The sequence below is a fragment of the Chelmon rostratus genome, chromosome 18, assembly GCF_017976325.1.
Source record: "Chelmon rostratus isolate fCheRos1 chromosome 18, fCheRos1.pri, whole genome shotgun sequence".
In the NCBI taxonomy this organism is placed as follows: Eukaryota; Metazoa; Chordata; class Actinopteri; order Chaetodontiformes; family Chaetodontidae; genus Chelmon; species Chelmon rostratus.
In genome coordinates, this window is record NC_055675.1 from 16,633,537 (window position 1) to 16,655,623 (window position 22,087).

General features: G+C 41.9%; 2 protein-coding genes across 2 annotated transcripts; one reads left to right on the forward strand and one right to left on the reverse strand.

The window, feature by feature from the left end:
• The first annotated feature begins 1,660 nt into the window (after nt 1-1,660).
• On the forward strand, nt 1,661-8,684 carry slc35b2 (solute carrier family 35 member B2). The gene is made up of 4 exons (XM_041958914.1): nt 1,661-1,886; nt 4,500-4,687; nt 4,828-4,988; nt 6,819-8,684. The coding sequence occupies exons 1-4, from the start codon at nt 1,867-1,869 to the stop codon at nt 7,749-7,751; spliced, it is 1,302 nt and encodes a 433-aa protein (XP_041814848.1). The 5' UTR covers nt 1,661-1,866; the 3' UTR covers nt 7,752-8,684.
• Nucleotides 8,685-14,516: 5,832 nt separating this feature from the next.
• hsp90ab1 (heat shock protein 90, alpha (cytosolic), class B member 1) lies at nt 14,517-21,353 on the reverse strand. The gene is made up of 12 exons (XM_041958373.1): nt 21,231-21,353; nt 19,928-20,071; nt 19,537-19,743; nt 18,851-19,010; nt 18,425-18,558; nt 18,023-18,328; nt 17,735-17,900; nt 17,378-17,568; nt 16,534-16,681; nt 16,086-16,354; nt 15,170-15,503; nt 14,517-15,069 (listed from the first exon to the last, which is right to left on the reverse strand). Exons 2-12 carry the CDS (start codon nt 20,069-20,071, stop codon nt 14,951-14,953), a joined length of 2,178 nt encoding a protein of 725 aa, XP_041814307.1. The 5' UTR covers nt 21,231-21,353; the 3' UTR covers nt 14,517-14,950.
• Nucleotides 21,354-22,087: the final 734 nt, after the last annotated feature.

Sequence of the window (22,087 nt, forward strand, 5' to 3'; positions counted from 1 at the left end):
TTCCACTCAGCTGCATCTCTTATATAAGTGGCACATTCATGTTCACAAACTGAACTTATTAGCTTCTAAACAGACAAACCTCTGTGGTCAACAGCTAGAACAGAGAGTTATGAAACAATGTCTACTTCCCCATTGAGCCTATGGCATGAAGCTATCTGTTATATACAGTGGAGGTCATGCTGGTGTTGTCATAGGCTGTGTTAAAAACAGAAAGGTGTCGTGAAAAAGTTTGATAAACCAGTTTCACTTATCATGAAGTACCACGTGTTTTCCTTGTCTAAAAGAGCCAGGTATGGTTTTAATAATACAGACTGTGATGTAGAATTTTCACATTTTACAAGACTACCGTGCATATCAAATGCTGCTTTGAGAAACGCTGGAAATCACATAAATGGACAACAGAATTTCCATCATTGCAGAGATGCACCTCGGGTAAAGCTACAATTAATGGCAAGATAAATTAAGTACATTTGTGATTATATATGACTATAGTTAGATATGAGTATGCATGAAGTGCTATGCTATTCTATGATATCCTGTTATATAAATATAGTATTGCTTCAAGTGCAGGCATGCCGGAAGCAAAACAGCTTTAAGCTGTAATTAAGAACAATAGTGATGGCTGCATTCAGTTTAGATGCGTCAGCTATTGTTCATGCTCACTTACAGGCTTGCTGGGTCACTTGCATGAAACAGCCTTTTTTTTTTTAACAGTATCAGTTCCACCTGTGCTTTTTCTGCTACGATGAGTCAAAATGTCTGCTGGAAAAAAGGCCAGTTCTAAATGCTTAGTATCAAAAGGAATAATACTCATGATTGCATACTTGTGTAGTGGTATGTGTATTATATTACCATTTCTCGTGCCTTAATATGTAACTAAGTACATGTACTCGTTACCTGTAATTTATTTGAGTATTTCCATTTTATGGAACTTCACACTTCGACTCCACTACATCTCGGAGGCAAATATTATGCTTTTTACTCCACTACATTTGTCTAACGGCTTTAGTTACTAGTTACTTTTTAGATGACAATCTTTTCCCTCCATGTCCAGTGAAAACCATGTATCTTGCAACTGAACTGCTTATGAATTTCTGATTAAGGGATTAAGTGTTCCTTTATGGGTAATGGGAAAATTCTCCCACTTCTTAACTGAAATAAACGATTTAAAAAGCCTCTTGGATTAGCTGGAAGATGAACCGTCACAAAGCTGGAAACAGGCTGTTTTTTCTGAGCTCATGAAAAGTTGACTTTCTAGAGATACGTGGTTCTCACAGAACAACAATGCTACAAACATATGATGATCTTGTAGAATATGGTGCATTGCTGTAAATTCAACTAGCCAACAGTATAGAAATTAGTTAAAATTATGATTATTATTATTACATTTCCATGCACATTTGTATATATATTTTTAAATAGTGTTTTTTTTTTGTACCTTATTTCAGATATTTTTACGTGTTTTCATGCTGTATTTCTCATGTAATGTATTAATGCATCATGTATAGCACTTTGAATTGATTTCTTGAATGAGATGTGCGCTACCTTTAACTTGCTTTGTCTTGCAGTTCCTCCTCCTCACCGGCAGGGGCAGGGCCGCCGGGTGGGCGCTGTTTGTCTGTCTCCGGCATCCTTTCGTGTCGAGTAAATAGGAGGGGGCCTTTCCTGCTCAAGTAACACATCAGCCATTGAGGATAAGTTGAAGACATCAAAGCTATAGGCGGCTGCTCCATCAGAAGACAGCCCCTAATAATTACTATTTGGTTTCCTGTCGGGTCCGTGCGGCTTCATGCTCGGTTACAGCGGAGGCGTTTGAGTCTGTCGGCGTGTGTGCAGCGCCAGGTGTCGGCCAGAGAGTGTGGGAAAATGCCATCTTTTTCATGGAGGTAACGTTAGAAACCAAGAGGACCTAACTGAAAAATATGTCTTGGGTGAAGGCAAGCTCAGCTTTTCACTGTTCACTGACACCCTCGTCAGCGTGATATGGCGTCAGATAACCATTAATTCTCGTTATTCATAGTTACAGTGACTGACAGTGTTTTTGAAGTCTACAAACAACCTGCTTGCTAGCAAAACTGCACGGTTCGTGCTGAGGAACCGGTGTTACACCACATTCTCAGACACGCATAAGAATTTCAGCTACCCAAAGTTAGCCATATATGTACACAGCAAATGTTTTTCTTTATCTTCATATTACTTTGACACCAAATTCAGTGGCAAGAATTTCAGCTAACTTAGCCTAATTTAGCCTCATATGTCCACAAATGTTTTTATGCTAACGTCACTTTTTAACCTACTTTGTTATGGTATGAGTCAGTATATGGTGTCCCCGTAGGGTCATAAATGCTTATAGATGTTAACGCAGAATTGTGACCCTGTAATTAGAGATTAGACAAGCAGTCACATAATTTGATAGCTATGAAATTGATGTGTACAGGCCTGTCTGTAGAGCTCCATTACCTCTATTTATCATGGGGGCACCATATTTGGTTACTGCTTATTAAAATACTTTGTGTTAAAAGGGATAATAGAAACATTGGCAGTGGCAAAAGGAAATTTGTGTACTGGTGATTGAATCTGATGGGTCACAGATTTTGGTGCAACACCAGTTTGGGGTTTTCCCTCTGCTCTGATTGATGCTGTGTTGTTTCTATTTAAGTCAATATTATGTGCCATCATATACTTACACAAGGCACAAGCACCCAGTCTCTCCTCAGGTACATTTTGGCAGTGCTCTCTCTGTGTGCCTGTGGTGCAGCAGCCTGTGGGTTGGCCGTCCAGCCAGCCAGCCAGTGCAGTGCATTCCTCCATGTAATAAGCTGCTTGTTCAGAGCCCAGGTCTCGCTGCAGTGGGCTACTGCCTGGCCAAGCGACAGCAGAGTCCCACACAAAGAGGCTCTGTATGAGTCAGGCTCACAGGCCCCATGGGAGGAGGCCCAGCCTCACTTTGATTCGGATGCACACTCTGTGCCACGACAGCAAGGAGCACACCTTTCTCATTGGAAGATAGGCTTTCAACCCAGGTGTGCTTGAGTCATCAATGTTATGCTGTTTGTGTGGTTGGGCGATGAAGCACATTTCTTCAGGACTAGTGTAACAGGTTCTGGTTGTTCTACGTGATTCCATAATTCGTGGACGGTATGTTCTCCATACCTTCCTCCAGCTACAGCCAGCTTATGTTGTGTAGGAAGATGGATTTGCTCATCGTGGGTTGCACCACTCAGCTTGTGAAAACCAAGTCCCCAGGAACAGAGCTGGGCTGTGAAACAATTTTGGGGCCGCCCAGGGTTTTGCATTTTCTGCGTTGCTCACGTGACACACACACTGCCCCAAAAAGCATTTTTCATATACACAATCATTGGAAAAGGAGTGGCTGTAAAATGATGACTACATTTTTCTAATAGTCAAAATAATTTATCCCATTCATGTGTGCTCGAAGCCAACAGGAAGTCAGCCAGCTTAGACGTGTATATGCTCAACTAGTTTGACTGGGGAAAGACCGATGTGTATGAACTCTCGGTCCAAAGTCGTTGAAGTGTGTGGAAGCCCGCAGAGGCTTGTTTGTTGTGGGCCCAGTGAGCAACTTTCATTGGACTGAATGGGGCACCCCAATCCAGTTCTCCTTAATACAACCATGGTGAAAACTGTTGTACAGTGTTCTGTGTGGCTCGGGAGGGAGTTTTCTGAGGAAACCCTTGTGATGTCATCAGGGTTATGTTACAGCTTGTAGACTGGGATAATTTTTAAGAGGAAGCCTGCCTTACAAATGTTCTTAAGGTGCATTATGGGAAGGGTACGATCCAGTGCTTTCGAAGCTTGACTCAACCTAGGGACTAAACGTTTGCATATCTTGCCCTCTGCTGTATCGATTTTCTAAAATCTGTCTCTTGCAAGTTCCCCCAATTTCATAAATACAATACTAAATTGCTGGAGTAGGCGTTTCACTGTTACTGTATTTACCAGGGTCCCAGTCCAATTCGGAGAGAAACGCTAGTTTTAGGTGTTCTGTCAAAGTTCCTGGAAGTATGAATACATTGATTCAGCAAAATAAATTGACTCAAAAGGCTTTGTCAGTGGTTGTATACATCCAATGAGGAGGGAAGTCATGCTGAATTTTTAACAAATTAATATTAGAGCCTTTTGAATTGGCTACTTAGTTTATGCTTACGTAGTAACAGACAAAAAAAGTAGTATTAACATTTTCACATTATAATCTAGGTGACAGTTATCATCAGCTTTGTTATTATGGATAGTAATGTAAATGCCTTTTCTTGATGCATTGATAATATTAAATGTACATTAGAGGGAAAGACTGCCAAATATTGAACAGTAAAACATGAAGGTTACATTCACGCACTTGTGTTGATGTATTTCCTCACTCGAGCAGATACACAACACCTTGCTTGTCAAATGTATATTGCTGTAGGATCAAGGATGATTTTTTTTCTGTTATGTACTTCACAGTGTGGCCTGATACACCATATTGTTTTACACCGTAGGGTTTGGCCTGCACTTTTGTTGCTCCTCTTCCCTTCCACTGTGGCTGCCGAAGAGTCGTCACTACTGGAAGGCTGGCAAGATGTCTGGTTCTTCCGCTTCCTCGTCAACATGCTGGGTTACTCCACCATCATCATCCCGGGCTACCTCCTCATTAGCTATTTCAAGCGCATCAATTACTTAGAAACAGGTTTGGGCTTGTGAGATACTGACATCTAATTTGGAAATGCATGCCACTTAAAGAACACAAACTTGTTGTCGTAGTCCCTTTTGACCACCCTGATATCAAGTTAGTTCATTCATTTGTGTGTATGTTTGCCTTTCCTTCAGGTAGTGGGATTTGCTTCCCTATCATAAAGACCTGTGTGTTCGGCAGTGATGCCAAAACAGGTCTGTTGGATGACGTGCCAGTTGCCATCAGGAACGAGGGTGATTCAGGATCGTCAGTCAAACAGGTCATCAAATTGATCTTTTGTGCTGCTGGACTGCAGGTTGGTATCCTCCCAGAAAACACATTCACTGAATACATAAAGCCGGTGTGTTAATCCCTATAAAAGCACCATATAATGATGTTTCTGTTTGTGCAGCTTTAGAGATGGTTGCATTATGTTTGTTTTACAAGTTGTGATTCCACTTTCAGTGTGGTCTGTTTCAGTGTTTATATAAAGGGAGGTGCAGGTGAGAGACACTTGTAAAAACCACTTTCTGCTCCTCATCTGTGTTGTGTTGTGTAGATACTGAGTGAGGAAAAAAAAAAAACACTCATCATACACATCAAGTCATCTGTGCGTCCCCATACTGAAAAATAAACACAAAATATAATATAACCCTTAGTAAAAAAGTAAAGCTATTATCAACGAATTACGAATCACTTATTCTGTGAAGGCTTAATCAAAAGGTTTATTAGCATCTTATATTACCATGTGTGCCACAGCAGTATAGTTTTAAGGAGAAAAAAAAGGAGAGGGCACATTAAAACATGACTTACCAGCAGAGCATCTACGCTTGCTGAAGCTGGACACAGAGGTGTCACGTTAAAAAAGGACCCAGAGGAAACAAACACGTATGCTACAGGAAGCCAGAGTAGCAACCTATTTACATACCAAACTGATTGGGGAAGTTCACAATGAAAAAAAGAGAGATTTCAGGGAAAATGGGTGCAGGCCAGTAACTTCATCGTCAATGAAATCGAGCTGTCAAACTATTACCCAACTCTGCAGATGCCCTCAACTCTACAGAGCATTTTAGCGTACCCTACCCAACCCACTGTACACCACCTGTTCAGCACCAAACTGCAGACACACAAACTTGGCGGAGGAGGAGTTGGTGGAGGCCAAAACAAAACTTCAGGTGGCCAGAAGCAGAACTCCAAATGAATGATAATGTTGTTCCATGTCTGTTGGATGTGTAAATAGGAAACTGTTTGCTAACACGTTCATGAATACTAAACTCACATTCCATATATATATATATATATATATATATATGTGTAGAAGAAGTTATTGGTCACTTTAATAATTCGTCTTCTTCATACTGGACATTAACTGACTGCTTCGTAATGTGAAAATTATGTGCAAACGTGTATTAAACTTCAACTGAGGCTTTGATAGTTTAAGTTAGCCAGCCTGGTTTGTTGCCAGGACATTACACTTGCAATAGAACAACATGCAGTTTATTACGAGGATGAAGATGCTTCATGTACATAGTGTAAGCATATGCATGTATGGGAATATGACCCAAATATCCATCAATTGTGACAATAAATGTTTCCATCAATGTATCTTTATGCACATTTTGAAGTCTCGCATGAGGAAATGTTGATGGAAACAGCAAAATTCCAAAAAAAAAAGAAAAAAACCCAACTTTTCTCAGTTTCCCAAAAAAAGTTTTTATGGTGACTTAAGGTGGGTTTTGCTTTTGCTCTTAATGGGAGATGGAAACAACTTTTCCAAAACATTTTGAGGTTTATTGGCAATTGGCAGACAACTGGTTTTGTTTCCTGTTTGCAGCCTCTGCTCCTTCCACTGTGTTTGTTACAGCCATGTGTAATGTAGCCTACACCACCACACCACTTCTGACAAAACTACACTTTATGTTGCCTAGTTTATCTGTTCCAAACCAGTTGATGGATGGAACTGCACCTGATGCAAAATTCAGTAAGATGGAAACGCAGCTATAGAAACACCATAAAGAAAGCTGAACCACCCAATGCAACAAAATAATCTAGCTCAGAGGAATCAACTTCAATTTTTAACATAAGCTACTCATAAAAAAATATTAGTCTACCTCTGAAAGGCTAAAGTCAGTTTTCTTATTCATAGGCATCGTACCTGACATGGGGAGTCCTGCAGGAGAGGGTAATGACTCGTGCGTATGGAGCCACGACTCCAGAGGAGGAAGGTGAGAAATTCAAGGACTCGCAGTTCTTGGTCTTCATGAACCGTATCCTGGCTCTGACCGTGTCAGGCCTGTGGTGCCTCCTGTTCAAACAACCTCGCCACGGGGCGCCCATGTACAAGTACTCCTTCGCCTCGCTGTCCAACATCCTGAGCAGCTGGTGTCAGTACGAGGCCCTCAAGTACATCAGCTTCCCCACTCAAGTCCTGGCCAAGGCCTCCAAAGTCATTCCTGTCATGCTCATGGGTAAGATCGTCTCCCACAAGAGCTACGAATACTGGGAGTACTTTACCGCCATGCTGATCTCAGTGGGTGTCAGCATGTTCCTGCTGTCCAGCACGTCCAGCAAGCACCCATCCACCGTCACCACCTTCAGCGGGATCCTCATCCTCATCGGCTACATCGTCTTCGACAGCTTCACCTCCAACTGGCAGGACAACCTGTTCAAGCACAAGATGTCGTCTGTGCAGATGATGTTCGGGGTAAACCTGTTCTCCTGCCTCTTCACTGTCGGCTCGCTGCTGGAGCAGGGTGCCTTCTTCGACTCGCTGGCCTTCATGACTCGCCACTCCGAGTTTGCCTTTCATGCCGTGTTGCTGTCCGTGTGCTCGGCGTGCGGCCAGCTCTTCATCTTCTACACCATCAACCAGTTTGGTGCCGCGGTCTTCACCATCATCATGACCCTGCGGCAGGCCATCGCCATCCTCCTCTCCTGTTTCCTCTACGGTCACGCCATCACCATGGTTGGTGGCTTCGGTGTCGCTGTAGTATTCTTGGCACTTTTCCTACGGGTGTACGCACGTAGCCGCATGAAGTCAGGCCGGCGGCCAGCACAGCCGCTCGGACAGAAGGTGTAGTGCTCCGAAGCCGCACCAGACTAGGACCTGAGGCCACGTTTTCTGTGGTGCTTTTTTTTGTCTGTTTGTGTGTATCTGTTGGGTTTGTTTTTTGTTTTTTTTTTTACTGCTCTTTTCCATTTGTTTTTATTTTTGTCAGCAGTGGTATAGAAAGGGATTCTGCAGTTTTGACTCTTACACCAAGATGCCCCTAAGGGGTCCATGTGATTTGTCAGGTCAGCAGTCACAGAACTTTTGAGTGCCTGTAAGATTGTCTGATACACGGGTCCCAAACCATAAACTGTGCAAACTGCCTCCTCACCTCTTTCACAGTTAAACAGTAGAGTATCCTAAACCACCAGACATGGCTTGTGTGTCAACTTATTCCAAATATTGGACAAGACTGTCACCTAATGTAAAGACTTTCTATCCGTTGAGGTATCTTTCAGTCACCATAGCCACATGCTTATCTCACAGTCCTCCATGTTGGAGAGCAGGGGCCTTTTATGTGTCTTAACGCGGGATTTTATCTTTTTAAAGCTGTAAACATAGCCAGAACACATGGTGCATATTTTACTATTTAATTTTAGGTGTATTAACATGTAACATAGGCTACCATCTGTAATAAAGGGTGGTAAATAGCTTGTGTAATAAAGCGCACTACTTACAAATTGTATAATTTACAATCACTGAAGCAGATGCTGATGTTGGTACTTTTTGCACCGCATTATTTTAAGGGTTTTTTTTTGGGTTACAGTCTTTACTTCATATTATGAAATCGGGCTAGAAATGTAATAGAATATTATCTCTACGCCATTGTTTATTTTCAGGCAACTTGTCTGTTGTGTACTTTTTTAAAAGGACTGCTTCAAGTGTTTATTACATGTGAGTGTTTGGAAGAATACTGAATGGATGATGATGATGATGTCGTCATAGGGTGTGAAAATACTTTTGGGCCGGGGGTGGGGGCGGGTTTGCAGAAAAGAATGCATACAAGGGGAAATGCAATGTTACAGGTACCTTGTTTTTATCATTCTACTATTTCCTCTGGTGGATTAATAATAAAACATATCAAATTAACTTAAAGCTATGAAGTGAAGTAGTTTGATTGTACAGTTTCACATTGTTTGCGCTAAAAGATTTTGTTCGTGGTCACTGCTGTTTGTATTACAGGTAATACAATAATAATAATGATAATAAACCTTATTTATGAAGCACATTTCATATACAAAGTCCAAGTCAAGTGCTTTAAATCAGGAATAATGACTAAATAAAATAGCAGGCAATTATCAACAGGTGAACTTTAAAGTGTATTCCAAAAAGAAGCTTGTAAAACAAAACGATGAAAAAAAAAAATTAAATAATACTTGAAAAATCCAAAGTTGTGCAAAAATACTTAATTGAAAACCAATCTGTTAAATAAACCAGAGTATCGGACAAATTGAAGCCTTGACCTGATGGTGGCGCTGCATGGACAGTCAGGGCATCACCAAAGTCATTAGGATTCACCCTCAGGGGGCCATGAAAGCATGAACAATACATTCCAAAGCTAGAAATGCAAACCATCCAGTAGATGTTCAGATAACTCAGTCTGACCGACAGACCCACAGTGCTAATGTGGCTAAACATGGCAGCATAACACCCAGATTTCTTTCCTGAGGTGTGACGTGCTTAATGTCGGAATTTTTGTCATCATCTTCCACCATTTCTACATTGGCATTGATCTTAAAACATTTCTATGCTCACTGTGTTACAAGGTTATCTGCAGATGTCCTCTGTAGGGATGCAAGGATTAATCGATTAGCTGTCAGCTAGGGAATCACAAGATAATCGATTAATCAGTTTCAGTAAGGAAGAAAAAAAAAAGAAAAGCCAAAATTCTGTGAATGCGGCTTCTTAAATGTGAGTATTTTCTGGTTCTTACTATTTTCTGGACAGTAAACTGAATGTCTTTGTCATTTGTGGACATCATGTTGGGCTTTTGCAAACGCTGATGAACATTTTTCTCCATTTCTCCATCTATAGGCCGAACAACTAATCCATTAATCGAGAAAATAATTAAGAGGTAAATCGACGATGAAAATAATAGTAGCAGCCCTGGTCCTGTGGCTGGAGGGGTCCAGGTCTGTACCGCTACTGCACGTTTTCATTTCAAACTACATCAAGTCAGTCATGAAATTCTCCATATTCTCTGTTCTCTGTTCATATTCCTTTCACTGTCTCCAGTTTCGTCGAGCGAGGACAGCACACGTTAATTTCGAAACAAACATGTCTGATCTGCTCTTTGCATTCTACACTGATTCGTAAACCAGACCACTATTATGATTCACGGAGCATCAAACTGAAGCCCGAATTTGACTGTGAAGTGCGAGAATTGTGAGATTTCCCCCTGGTTTATCAATCTCACAGCTGCTCGATGGGGGAATTTCCCTGTACCTCTCATTTCACAACGTCCTACACCCCAGTTTGAAGTAGTGCGTCACAATGGCAGCATCTCCAGTCTCCAGTTCAGTGCTGCAGATGACAGACAAAAGAGGTGGTGGTGTGATGGGGTTAGAAAAGGCCGCAGATGTGGGGACCTCTGACCTAAGGCCCCCTGCCAGTCACTCCGGGCTCTCGCTCTGACTACAGGGATGACACAGGCTGAGTGTTTTTATTGTAACTTATACTAGCCAGTGTGAGCATCAGACTGCATTGGCGATGCCCGGAATCACTTTGGAGCCCCCTGAAACGATCTTTGTGTTCTCACAGGGCAGCAGAAATCCTTTAAAAACACTGGTATTCAACACATACAAGTGTACAGTTAACCCAAATAGTGAAGACAGTATCTGCAGGAGGTTTCAGCAATTTGAATGATTTTGAGCTGATTATTTCCTGTGAATATTAGAGATATTTTAAGGAACTTTTTATGCAACTATAATTTAATTTTTAACTCACATATTTAATAGGCTTCTTCTTCTTTTTTTTTTTTTTTTGGTTATTCTGTGTTTTCTTCTCCCTGATGCTTGGCCATTGCTCTATCAGCTCTTTGGTTGTTTTACCTGAGTACTTCTCTGACGCAGGATGAGGCTGTTTAGCAGAGGGTGGAGGCTCTGTGGGTGTAGTGCAGTGCTGTTATTATCCTGTGAGATTTTATAGTTTATATCTTAAAAGATAATCTGAGCTTCAAACACAACTATTTCATTTAGTTCCCTTCACAGAAATGAATGAAATGCTGAGATACAGGCCTGTTGTATATTTAGCCCCCCATGAGGCTTTGGTGACCCCTAGTGGGGGTTGAGACCCCCAGGTTGGGAGCCAGTGTTTTAAAAGACATTTTGGTTAATATGCTTATTTTTTGCTATTTATGCTTTCTTGCTGAGAGTTAGATGAGAAGATGTCCTTGTATGTCCTTACGCTACTGCTAGCTAGCTTAGCACAAAGACCTGAAACAGCTAGCCAGGTTCAAAATCTGCTCACCAGTATCTCTAAAGTTTGCTCTTGTTCATTCGACCTGAACAAGAAAAGGAGTGTAAACACAACAAATAGCATTTCTTGGTGGTTGTGAGCCAGACTACTTCTTGGCCGGGACCAGAAACTTCCTGGAGTCCCTGCTGGTTGTGGCGCTGCGGGTCCTGACTAAGAAATGGTCATTTTTACACTTTTAGTTTGGATTAAACAAACGTGGTATAGCGAGTCACTCTGTGAGCTTAATAGGTGCTGGTAGGTGGACTTTGGAAAGAGCCAGGCTAGCTGTTTCCCCAAGTTTCCAGTATTTGTGCTAAGCTAAGCAAACCAGCTAGCTGGCAGTAGCTTCATATTTATCACACAAAGATGACAGAAGCATCAGTCTTCTTATTTAATCATCACTGTGAAACCGAATAAGCAGATCTCCTCAGATGTATATCTTTTGCTTTAAATGTTTTTTTTGTGGATCTGAAGAAGCAGCTTCGGGACCACAGACCTTCAGGCCTCCACCACCTCGCACTCCTTTACTGTACATGTGGAACACAGACAGTGTGATGGACCACGTGTGACTCTCCACCCTATCGTCACAAAGGTTATGATTTTCGTGGGTTGCAGCATTTTATACTTGGTGATAGAAGGTTTTATTTCTCTTGTGTAGGCCTTTTATCTGCACATCTTGCTTCCTTCCTTTCCCGCGTGGGTGTTGTTCCTGTCTCTAGTATTTACCAAGTGCTTTCAAATATGAGAAGTAACACTACGCGCGATGCGTGTAGCACAACTGTTTCAGATCATGAGTAGTAGTTGTGTTTTTTCTGGCAACTTGCATTGCAAATGTCATGGAAACTTAATTTCGTCAGTTTGCACGCAGGCCTGCAGGACTGTGTGGTTGCAGCATGTAATGCCGGTGTACACCTTTGAATCAAGTTATCTGCAGATTCTGCAGTGATAGAAAGGCCGCAGTTCACAGTGGTGGCCTGTTATCATTGTTGAGGCAGCAACACAGTAAATCTAATCTTATTCACTGAAGTCACCACAAAATATGAAGAGACACATAGAGGCAGGGATGCACACAAAGCTTGACAAGTTGGTCCAGAATCACCTGAATCTAAAGCGAGCATTCGTGCAGCTACGGCAGAACAAGAGCTCTTTTTAAGTAGGGCACGCAGTCTTCCCGTCAACACATTTCAAGCCGGTTTCTTGGCATTTCTGCACAGACGCACGATACACAGAAAAGAGACGGCAGGCTACAAAGGTCACCAGAGCTGTGACAGTGCAAGCAAATGTTAACGCCCCAGCCCGCCGAAACACCAGGAACCCCTCTCCAGTTAAAGCACTCAGCATTTGTGGGTTGATTTACACAGGGGAGTCAAATGTTTCCACAGGAAGTCCCTCGTTAAAACAAGTCAGAGTAGAAGCACCTTTCAACTTTGTTGTGAGGGAAACCCGCACTGACTCTTGATGACACTTCACCAGGAAATTTCCACCAGCGGAACCAGACAGAGACCTTAACACAAGCAGATCACCAATTTCCTTTATGTGTAAAATGCATTTTACTTTGATTTCTCTTTTTCAATCTAGACCCGGTTACTCACAGCTTTTAGGTAGTAAAACAGTCAATCACACTTACATTAATCTGGTTCTAGATGGAGGTACAGCATCAACATTCAGACACATACACAGCATAACCGCTTGGTTCTAGACATGAGCATCCTGTGTTAAACCAACACTGTTGCACAACTACCAAGATTACTGTACCTCAGTGCATCATTCTTCTATTTAAGGTCAATGTGTGTTTTTTAAACTTCAAACATGAAAACTAATTCTGGATGCACTTTTTATTGCAATTTAGCTTCGACTATGTGGTGATAAGTATGCAAATATGCAGTGAACACTCATACATGGATATTATTACTGTTAAATTATCTTCCACAGTACAAATGCAAATGAAGAAGGTGGTCAAGTTAAAGCATTAGAGGTGTCGCTGTAGCCTTCAGCGTGTTTCTGAATGACACGGCTGTAGTTCCCCGCTCACTCTGACTGGTGGAGCGTGTGTGTGAGTGTGTGTTCAGGAGGGATGGACGCCCACGCTTCGCCGTTTTCACTGATGACTGCAGAAAAGCTGCTGCCGCCCCCTCAGTCGTACAGAACACATGACTTCCAGGAAAGACTATGCTTTACGTTTCCCCCCAAAGAGTTCAGCTGTTGATGCCTCACACTTTCAAGAAACTCACGTGTGTCCAGGTTGTCACATACTTTTGTACTGGCACACTGAATGACAAGCTAGCATGAGGGATTTGAATTTTCCCCTTCCTGGATAATGTATATGATCTACTCTACTGTGTGGCTTGTAGCTTCACTCAGATGTTGCTTGTGACACTTGCATTTGCAATTTGTGGAAGCTGAAAATCACTGGTGACACATTTGTGAATGAACGAGCATATCAGCATTTCCGTGAAAAGGTGTCTTTTGGCATCAGTTGGTTTCAAAGAAATGACAATTCAACACATTGATAGCAAGTTTTCAAAGGGCTGCACACCCAGCTTTGATGATTTTGGCTGTATAAAAGGTGACTTAATTTCTGTTTTACTGAGGCTGCTTTGGTGTCATGGAGTTGCACTTGTCGAAACAAAATGTTTGGCAAATAAATGCAGCAAAAGAGCCTCTTGGATGCCTCTGTGGTAGATGAACATGATTAAGTGCTCTCTACGGTGGCCTAAAGTGCAAGGAAACGTGATGAAAAATCCTCTACGGCGCCTTTCTAGTGGAAAAAACGTGATGCAGTGCAGTAATGTGTGCACTTAAAATGGAGAAAACGCAATGCAGTGCCATAAAGTTTAGACCCCTGTGCATTAGAGGCGTATTAGTTATACTTACAATCTTATCCAGGGTTTGAAGCCATTTCACTGTAAATGCATCATGACTTTCTGCACTTCCCTGCACCTCTGACAGCCTGAGTCCATACTACTACACAGGATATTTACTAAAACCAATATATACACACAGGTTTTTCCAGTGGGAATACATTGCTTGCTCAAAGTTGCACAGCTGTAGTATGAATGAATTCTAACAATTTGAGGCTCCTGATGGAAATGTACTGGATATTTCTGTTGAGACCTTGCCTAGAACTTGCGATTGACACTAACTTATGGAGTATGTCCCCACCTAGTGGTCACTTAGAACAGTTGTTCTAACATGCAAGTTGTAAGTCAAAACGTTAAATCCCACATGATCCAATCAAAACCCTGCTTTCCCCCCCCTTTTTAAAAACTTTACAAAGTTGTATGGAGTTATGAGAACACTGATTAAAAACAATCAATAAACGGAGCGAAAGACCAAACATAAGGTATTACATCTTTAATTTTTTGCAAAACAAGACTTGGAATACAGATAAGCCTGGACTCAGGCAAGGAATCATACAGTCCTCTCTCTCCATGCAGCGTGCAGTGTTGCACATGAGCAGAACGTTCCCAAAACCTCCAGACCTGATCTGATAATGGAATGTACCATTCCCATGTTCACACATTTACCACTCCAACATTTAAAACTCAGTGCAACAGGGTACTCGTTAAAACATATGTGCTGTCACCATGAACGCGAAAACCAAAACTGCTTTTCTTAAAAAGGTCTTGCAGAGTAATGCTCTAGACACAAGAGCAACACTGGTCCACCACACAACATGAACGACTATTTGTTTTGCAGTTACTGCAGTTTTAAAGGATGAACAATTGAAAAGTGAAGCTAAAGTGTTAGAAATCTGGGAGGGGAGGGTTTGTTTAATCAACTTCTTCCATGCGTGAAGCATCATCGTCACCATCGCCTTCTAGGGGAGGAATCTCATCTGGGACGGATGAAGAGGTGGCCTCCTCTGTGGGAACATCGTCATCATCGATGCCTAAAGACAAGGATTAGACCATTTATTAGATTAGGACAAGTGAAGGTTGTGTGTGTTTAAAAAAAAAAAAGTCTAATATTGATCTGCTGCGTGTCCTCACCCAGTCCGAGTTTGATCATTCTGTAGATGCGGTTGGAGTGGGTCTGTGGGTCATCCAGGGAGAAGCCTGAGGACAGCAGGGCGGTTTCGAACAGCAGGATGACGAGGTCCTTCACAGCCTTGTCGTTCTTGTCAGCATCTGCCTTCTGCCTGAGAGTCTCCACGATGGGGTGGTCAGGGTTGATCTCCAGGTGCTTCTTGGCCATCATGTAGCCCATGGTGGAGTTGTCCCTGAGTGCCTGGGCCTTCATGATCCTCTCCATGTTAGCCGTCCAGCCATAAGTACTTGTCACAATACAGCAGGGTGAAGACACCAGTCTGTTGGACACTGTCACCTGGTAGAGTCAAACAGAGGATGTTAAGACTTAAAACAAAGCATGCGTAGCACGATGACACATTTTTAAAATTCAAGTTAATGAAAACATGCAGAACAGTCATGTTAGAAGAGAATGCTCAACACACCAGCATGTCCAAGGCAAAACTCAATTCCACACTTTAACTGTCTAGTCTGTGTAGAGCAATTTAATATCTGCGCACATTCTGGCCAATAAAATGGTAACTGGTTTAACTTTTCAGAAGTTTTAGTTTCACATTCTGTTAAGTCAAATGGGAATAAAACATTGAACGGGCATCTGTTAGATCACACTCAGGAGTTTCATTTTCAAGGTTCTGCACTTTCTCCACAACCACCACTAGTCAAAACTTGTTTGTCAAGCAAAAGCTCATTCTGGGCACACAAGACTTAAGGGCCTCCTTACAACTCTGTAAAACTCACCAGTACAACTTAGGACCAGTTAGGACACCTGTTTCCAAACAAAACACTGTCAACTGTAGTTGTGAACTCGTAAGAGCCTAAATCCTACAATATGAAAGGAAAAGGAGGTCAACATGAATCTCAGCTCATTAGGATCACTGACCTTCTCCACTTTCTTGTCAAGGATCTCCTTCATGAGCTTGCAGAGGCTCTCGAACTTAGCCTTATCCTCCTCCATCTTTTTCTTTTCCTCCTCATCCTCAGGCAGCTCCAGACCCTCTTTGGTGACAGAGACCAGGCTCTTGCCATCAAACTCCTTCAACTGTTGGACACAGTACTCGTCAATGGGCTCTGTCATGTACAGGACCTCGAAGCCACGCTTGCGGACGCGCTCGACGAAGGCAGAGTTGGCCACCTGATCCTTGCTCTCACCTGGACAAGTCAAAAAAGTAAAAAACAATTAGTACTATTGTGACAAAGTTGATAATATCTGCTTATACGTAAACCATTAAAAATTGTGCTATTTTCTATAAAAATGTATAGGCTTTAAGATAAACGTTTTGAGGACAATAAGAAAACAAAAATTCTGCTTTTCCAAGAGACAAACTCACCAGTGATGTAGTAGATGGACTTCTGGTTTTCCTTCATGCGGGTCAGGTACTCTGTGAGGGAGGTTGTCTCATCCCCAGACTGGGAGCTGTGGTAGCGCAGCAGCTCAGACAGCTTCTTGCGGTTTTGAGAGTCCTCATGGATGCCCAGCTACAGACAGACAATGAATTGTTATTACATGCTCATTTAAAGCAACGCAAGACACCAGTAGCCAAAATCACTTTACCCAGCTTAATTTTGGACATGAATCAAATTCCCTTCAACTGCTCATGTTGCATCATCTTCCACACTCATAGTGGGAAGAGTAAATCCAAGATAATCATCTCCCTGATACCATTTATCCAGGATAAGTAGCTGTTAAGCTCAGTAAAGACACTGAATTAAAACGCTGATCGTGACCAGGTGCAACAGACATAACCTCTTCATCTTTCAGCATTTTGTTCCCATACTACACACTCCAAAACAGAGGGGGTTATCATGTAGTAATACTAAAAGTGACTGATCTACAGCACAAAGTGACTAGTCTACAGCACATGAGCACTATACCATGTGTATCACACTGAACTAAGTGATGCATAACTGCATGAGCTTATGTAAATTGTTAATGTACAAAAACTAGAACTATTTGTCAGCTATGTAGTGACTTTTAAAAACAAACTATTATACTGCTGTGGGAAGCTAGAAGGTAAAGCAACCACTAAATTAAAAAAATTAAAAGGGAAACCTTATGAATCCATGGAGATGTACTGAAGACATGAGTGCATTGTGAAGGAGGAACTTTCATTAAAAACTTAATTTTTTTTATATATACATCAATGTAGCTCTACACTTGTTTATTTTAGATACCTTGATGTTTTTGGAGAACCCTTCGTAGAACTTCTTGTAGTTCTCCTTTTCCTCAGCCAGTTCGGCGAACAGCTCCAGACACTTCTTGACGATGTTCTTGCGAATAACCTTGAGGATCTTGCTCTGCTGTAGCATTTCTCTGGAGATGTTGAGGGGCAGATCCTCTGAGTCCACCACACCACGGACAAAGTCTGGAGATTAACACAAATCATGGGTTACTGAGACCCATCTGAGCATTTCATTATGCCTTTGTATCCATCTAGAAAAGCAGCTTTCTGTAGGTGGCGCAATAGTCCGCCCACCATTGTAGAACAAAATGTTATTTGAATGGGGAAAAAAAAATCCAAGTCAACTTACTCAGGTACTCTGGGATTAGCTCCTCACAGTTGTCCATGATAAAGACTCTCCTGACGTATAGCTTGATGTTATTCTTCTTTTTCTTGTTCTCAAAGAGGTCGAAAGGTGCACGGCGAGGAATAAAGAGCAGGGCCCGGAACTCCAGCTGACCCTCCACGGAGAAGTGCTGTAAACAGAGAAAAGAATTCACTTAAGGTTTTACTTGGACTTCAGTTTAAGCCACAGTACTGACTGAGACATTAACATGTTCTCAAAGAGGACATGTTACTTTTGCATTGCATCGCTCACCTTGACAGCAAGGTGATCCTCCCAGTCGTTGGTCAGACTCTTGTAGAACTCGCCATACTCCTCATTTGTGATGTCATCAGGGTTCCTGGTCCAGATGGGCTTGGTCTTGTTCAGCTCCTCCTGGTCGATGTACTTCTCCTTGATCTTCTTTTTCTTCTTCTTGTCCTTGTCTTTGGAGTCTTCCTCATCGTCTGAGCCCACATCTTCGATCTTTGGCTTGTCCTCACTGTCCTCTTTCTCCTCCTTCTCAGCCTTTTCCTCCTCTGCCTCGTCATCACTGATCTCCTTGTCACGCTCCTTCTCCACCTGCAAGTCAAAAATGAGTAGAGTTCAACTTCACTGAATTTAAAAAAAAAAAAGTGTTTTAACTTGCTAAAACTTAGGGTGAAACTCAATACTTACAAACAGGGTGATGGGATAGCCAATGAACTGAGAATGCTTCTTGACAATTTCCTTGACCCTCTTCTCCTCAATGTACTCTGTCTGGTCCTCCTTCAGGTGCAGGATGATCTTTGTTCCACGACCAATGGGCTCACCTGTAAACCAAATTGTATATCCATAAACACATTCTGTCCAAATAAAACGCAGTGTTGTTAGGAAGTTGCACCATTCCATGATACTGAGCATCTTAATAAATCTTGTCATAGGGTTTAAAGTTGAGGTCCTTTAAAAGCAGTGGCTACTGATGCAAACAAGTGGCCACGTGTGATTAGGGCACTGGTGTGTTAATCCTGTGTAAACAGCATAAATTTAGCTGGGTTCAAAAGCAGCTGACTATATGTTGCCATCTCAACAGCTTTCATTCTGTAATAGGACTCAGGCACTTACCACTGTCGACCTTGACTGTGAAGGAACCTCCGGCAGAGGACTCCCAGGCGTACTGCTCATCATCATTGTGTTTGGTGATGACAACCACCTTCTCAGCAACAAGGTAGGCAGAGTAGAAACCCACACCAAACTGACCAATCATGGAAATGTCAGCTCCAGCCTAGAGGAACACATTTAGAACTTCAGTATTCAGCAGTCAAAATAGTCTGAATTGAAATCCATTATCTAGAGATGTCTTGAGCTGATCCCAAGTATTGGTCTTGGGGCCAAGTTGGTGCCAACTATCTCTTTCAAATGGCATAGGTGGCAGGTCATTTCAACTGCTGCTAACTAACTTAAGTATGTATCTAATAGTAGTTTAATAATGCAAACAAACCCAAAGAAGTGCCATTTATTGGCACTGGAACATAAATAAAATCCATATTGTATACAGATATATAAAAAAAGGTTACAGCAGTTATTCCAATGTGTAAGATACATATTGACATTCGATTGATCAAATTTCCCCAGCTGGGGATTAAAAACGTTGATCTTAAGTATGCATGTACTCAACACTGAAGGACTAGGATTATCAGAGCTTTTTGTGATGCAATGTAACACTGACAATACACATCACATGTTGACTTGTGTTCCATTTGCATTAATATTGCACAGGCTGCAATATGGATCGTGTTCCACTGTAGTACCTGCAGGGCCTCCATGAAGGCCTTAGTGCCAGACTTGGCGATGGTACCCAGGTTGTTAATCAGGTCAGCTTTGGTCATGCCGATTCCAGTGTCGATGAGGGTCAGGGTGCGGTCAGCTTTGTTGGGAATGATGTCAATTTTCAGATCCTTGCCGCTGTCCAGCTTAGAGGGTTCAGTCAAGCTTTCGTAGCGAATTTTATCCAAAGCCTGTAAAACAGTGACAAAATACATTGAGACTACAGGCACCATTATGAAAGCATACATGGTCCTAAAATCAATTTTGAAGCATCATCATGACAACTACTATGAATAGCATCATTAAACACCCTGTTAAACATAAATATCAAAAGTACTGTGTGGCATGACCAATGGCAAGCTCCTACAGACTTACATCAGAGGCGTTGGAGATCAACTCCCTGAGGAAGATCTCCTTGTTGGAATAGAAGGTGTTGATGATCAGGGACATCAGCTGAGCGATCTCTGCCTGGAAGGCAAAGGTCTCAGCCTCCTCCTCTTGGTGCATTTCTTCAGGCATCTGCACAAACACAAAATGCAATGTCTGAGCAAACTGCCTCCAGTTCAAAATAGTACAAAATGAAAAAAAACACGCTTTCTACATAATCTTTAGAGGAGAACCAAAACAATGACTCAACAGTAGACTGCTACAGATCTTGTAAGGTTAAAATGGCCATTTGCTAACGCGAGCTTTATTTCACTTTAAATCGCTAATTACTCCGGTTTCATGAGACGTATTACGGCATCAAAATCTGACCATGTCGTCAAGCCGGTTTCGTGAAAGTGGACAGCTGCCATTATGTTAACGAAAATCGGCGGAAGTTAGCTGTTCGTTAGCCGCTAACCAACATGGCGTCGACCGACAGACAATGGACTCCGCAAACACGTGCTAAGGAACGGCTACGGACGAAAATATCGATATCATATGAAAATGCGCACTACAGGTTCACCTGTGATTAAAATGCTATTAATTGTAACATTAAAAGTCACTCTGTCACGTCGACTAAATCTATAAACGGCGGCCTTAGCCCCATGAACCGAAGAAAAGGCAAAACAATGACTTGTCATTGAAAATATCGCAGAGCATTAATCAGAAACCACGTGTATGCCATCATTAACCAAATCAGGTGTTTCATATTAGTTACACAGCAGTAAAATTTACCGTAACGGACGATACCAACAAGTTAAAATCAAACGTACGTTAATAACCTTAGACTTCAGTTAGTTAACGTTAAATGTTCAGTTGTGAAGAGATATGGCTTTGTGATGCGAGCCCTGTTCTGTGAGCTGGCCCAGATGGGTCGAGTGTGTGTTCTGAACACGGCTAGCTCAGTTACATAAACCGAGTCGGCGTTGTCATCTTCACCACACCTGCCTTGGTGCAACCCAAGCCTGCAGAGTGCCGCATTAACCACTCAGCATCGCAAATTATCGGCCAAAAACACGAAAATCTCTCTGTGAGGATTAAACATTATATAACAGCGACGAAAACCGACAACTGACAGCATTAATGTGATAGCTGTGGCCCACGAGACACTTATGATGCTAAGGTTATCGTCGTGACTCATGAGCTCTCATCGTGGATACAGTCAACCAAAGCACGGTCATGGGTTAACAAATTTCAAATATTAAAAGAGGATACTGTGTTCAGTATGATAGCAGAATACTTGTGTACATACCTTGTTTATTTCGTTGACTTATCTTGAATAAAATGCAGCCAATATACTGTCCCTTCTGCTCTCTGACGCAGGGTAATGGAAAGGGACTTCCTTTTAATAGACCGGAATCTTTATACACCGTGCTTTCAGTGTGCGGCCGTATCCATCCGCGGTGCACCATTTACCACTAAAACTGCAGGACAGTCAGTGAAATAGCAATTGTATTCAAGGAAACGGCTGTAAAAAATCAAATCGAGTGTTGACATGAGCGTATACAGAAGACGTGAATAAACGTGATTATTGATGTTATCAGGCAATTATCAAATTATGAAAAACGTATATATATGTATTTATAATGTACCGTATAAAATGTTGGTTAGCGCAAGGTGATGGGAATGATGATAGGAAACAAAGTCGAACTATGTTTATGCTTTACAAGACAACAAGGGTTATTTGCGGGCACTCTTCGGCGCATAAAGCACCTAGTTTTAAAGGTAACCTGGTACCTTTAGAAATACTGCAATGTAACTCAGTCAATGCTTGTACGCATCGCACCATTGATGCCACCTTGTGGCAGTTTATGCCAAAAGGATTGCACAAGATAGACACAGAGAGACAGCTATTCAGAGATCAAATTTTTGTTGACCGACCAGACTAGCTGCCGCCATTTACTAATGAGGTACAAATATCTGCGTCAACATAAGAAATCTATACAATAAAAAGCACAGGAACATCGTTTCTTTTCTAGCAAAAAATGAGGATCTCTTTAATCTGACGGAAGAATATTTAACACCAGAAGGGTGTGCTTCGTTTCTTCTAGCACTTTCCATGAAAAACCCGCCTAAAGTGACGTCACGGCTTGTCAGACGCAGCCCTCG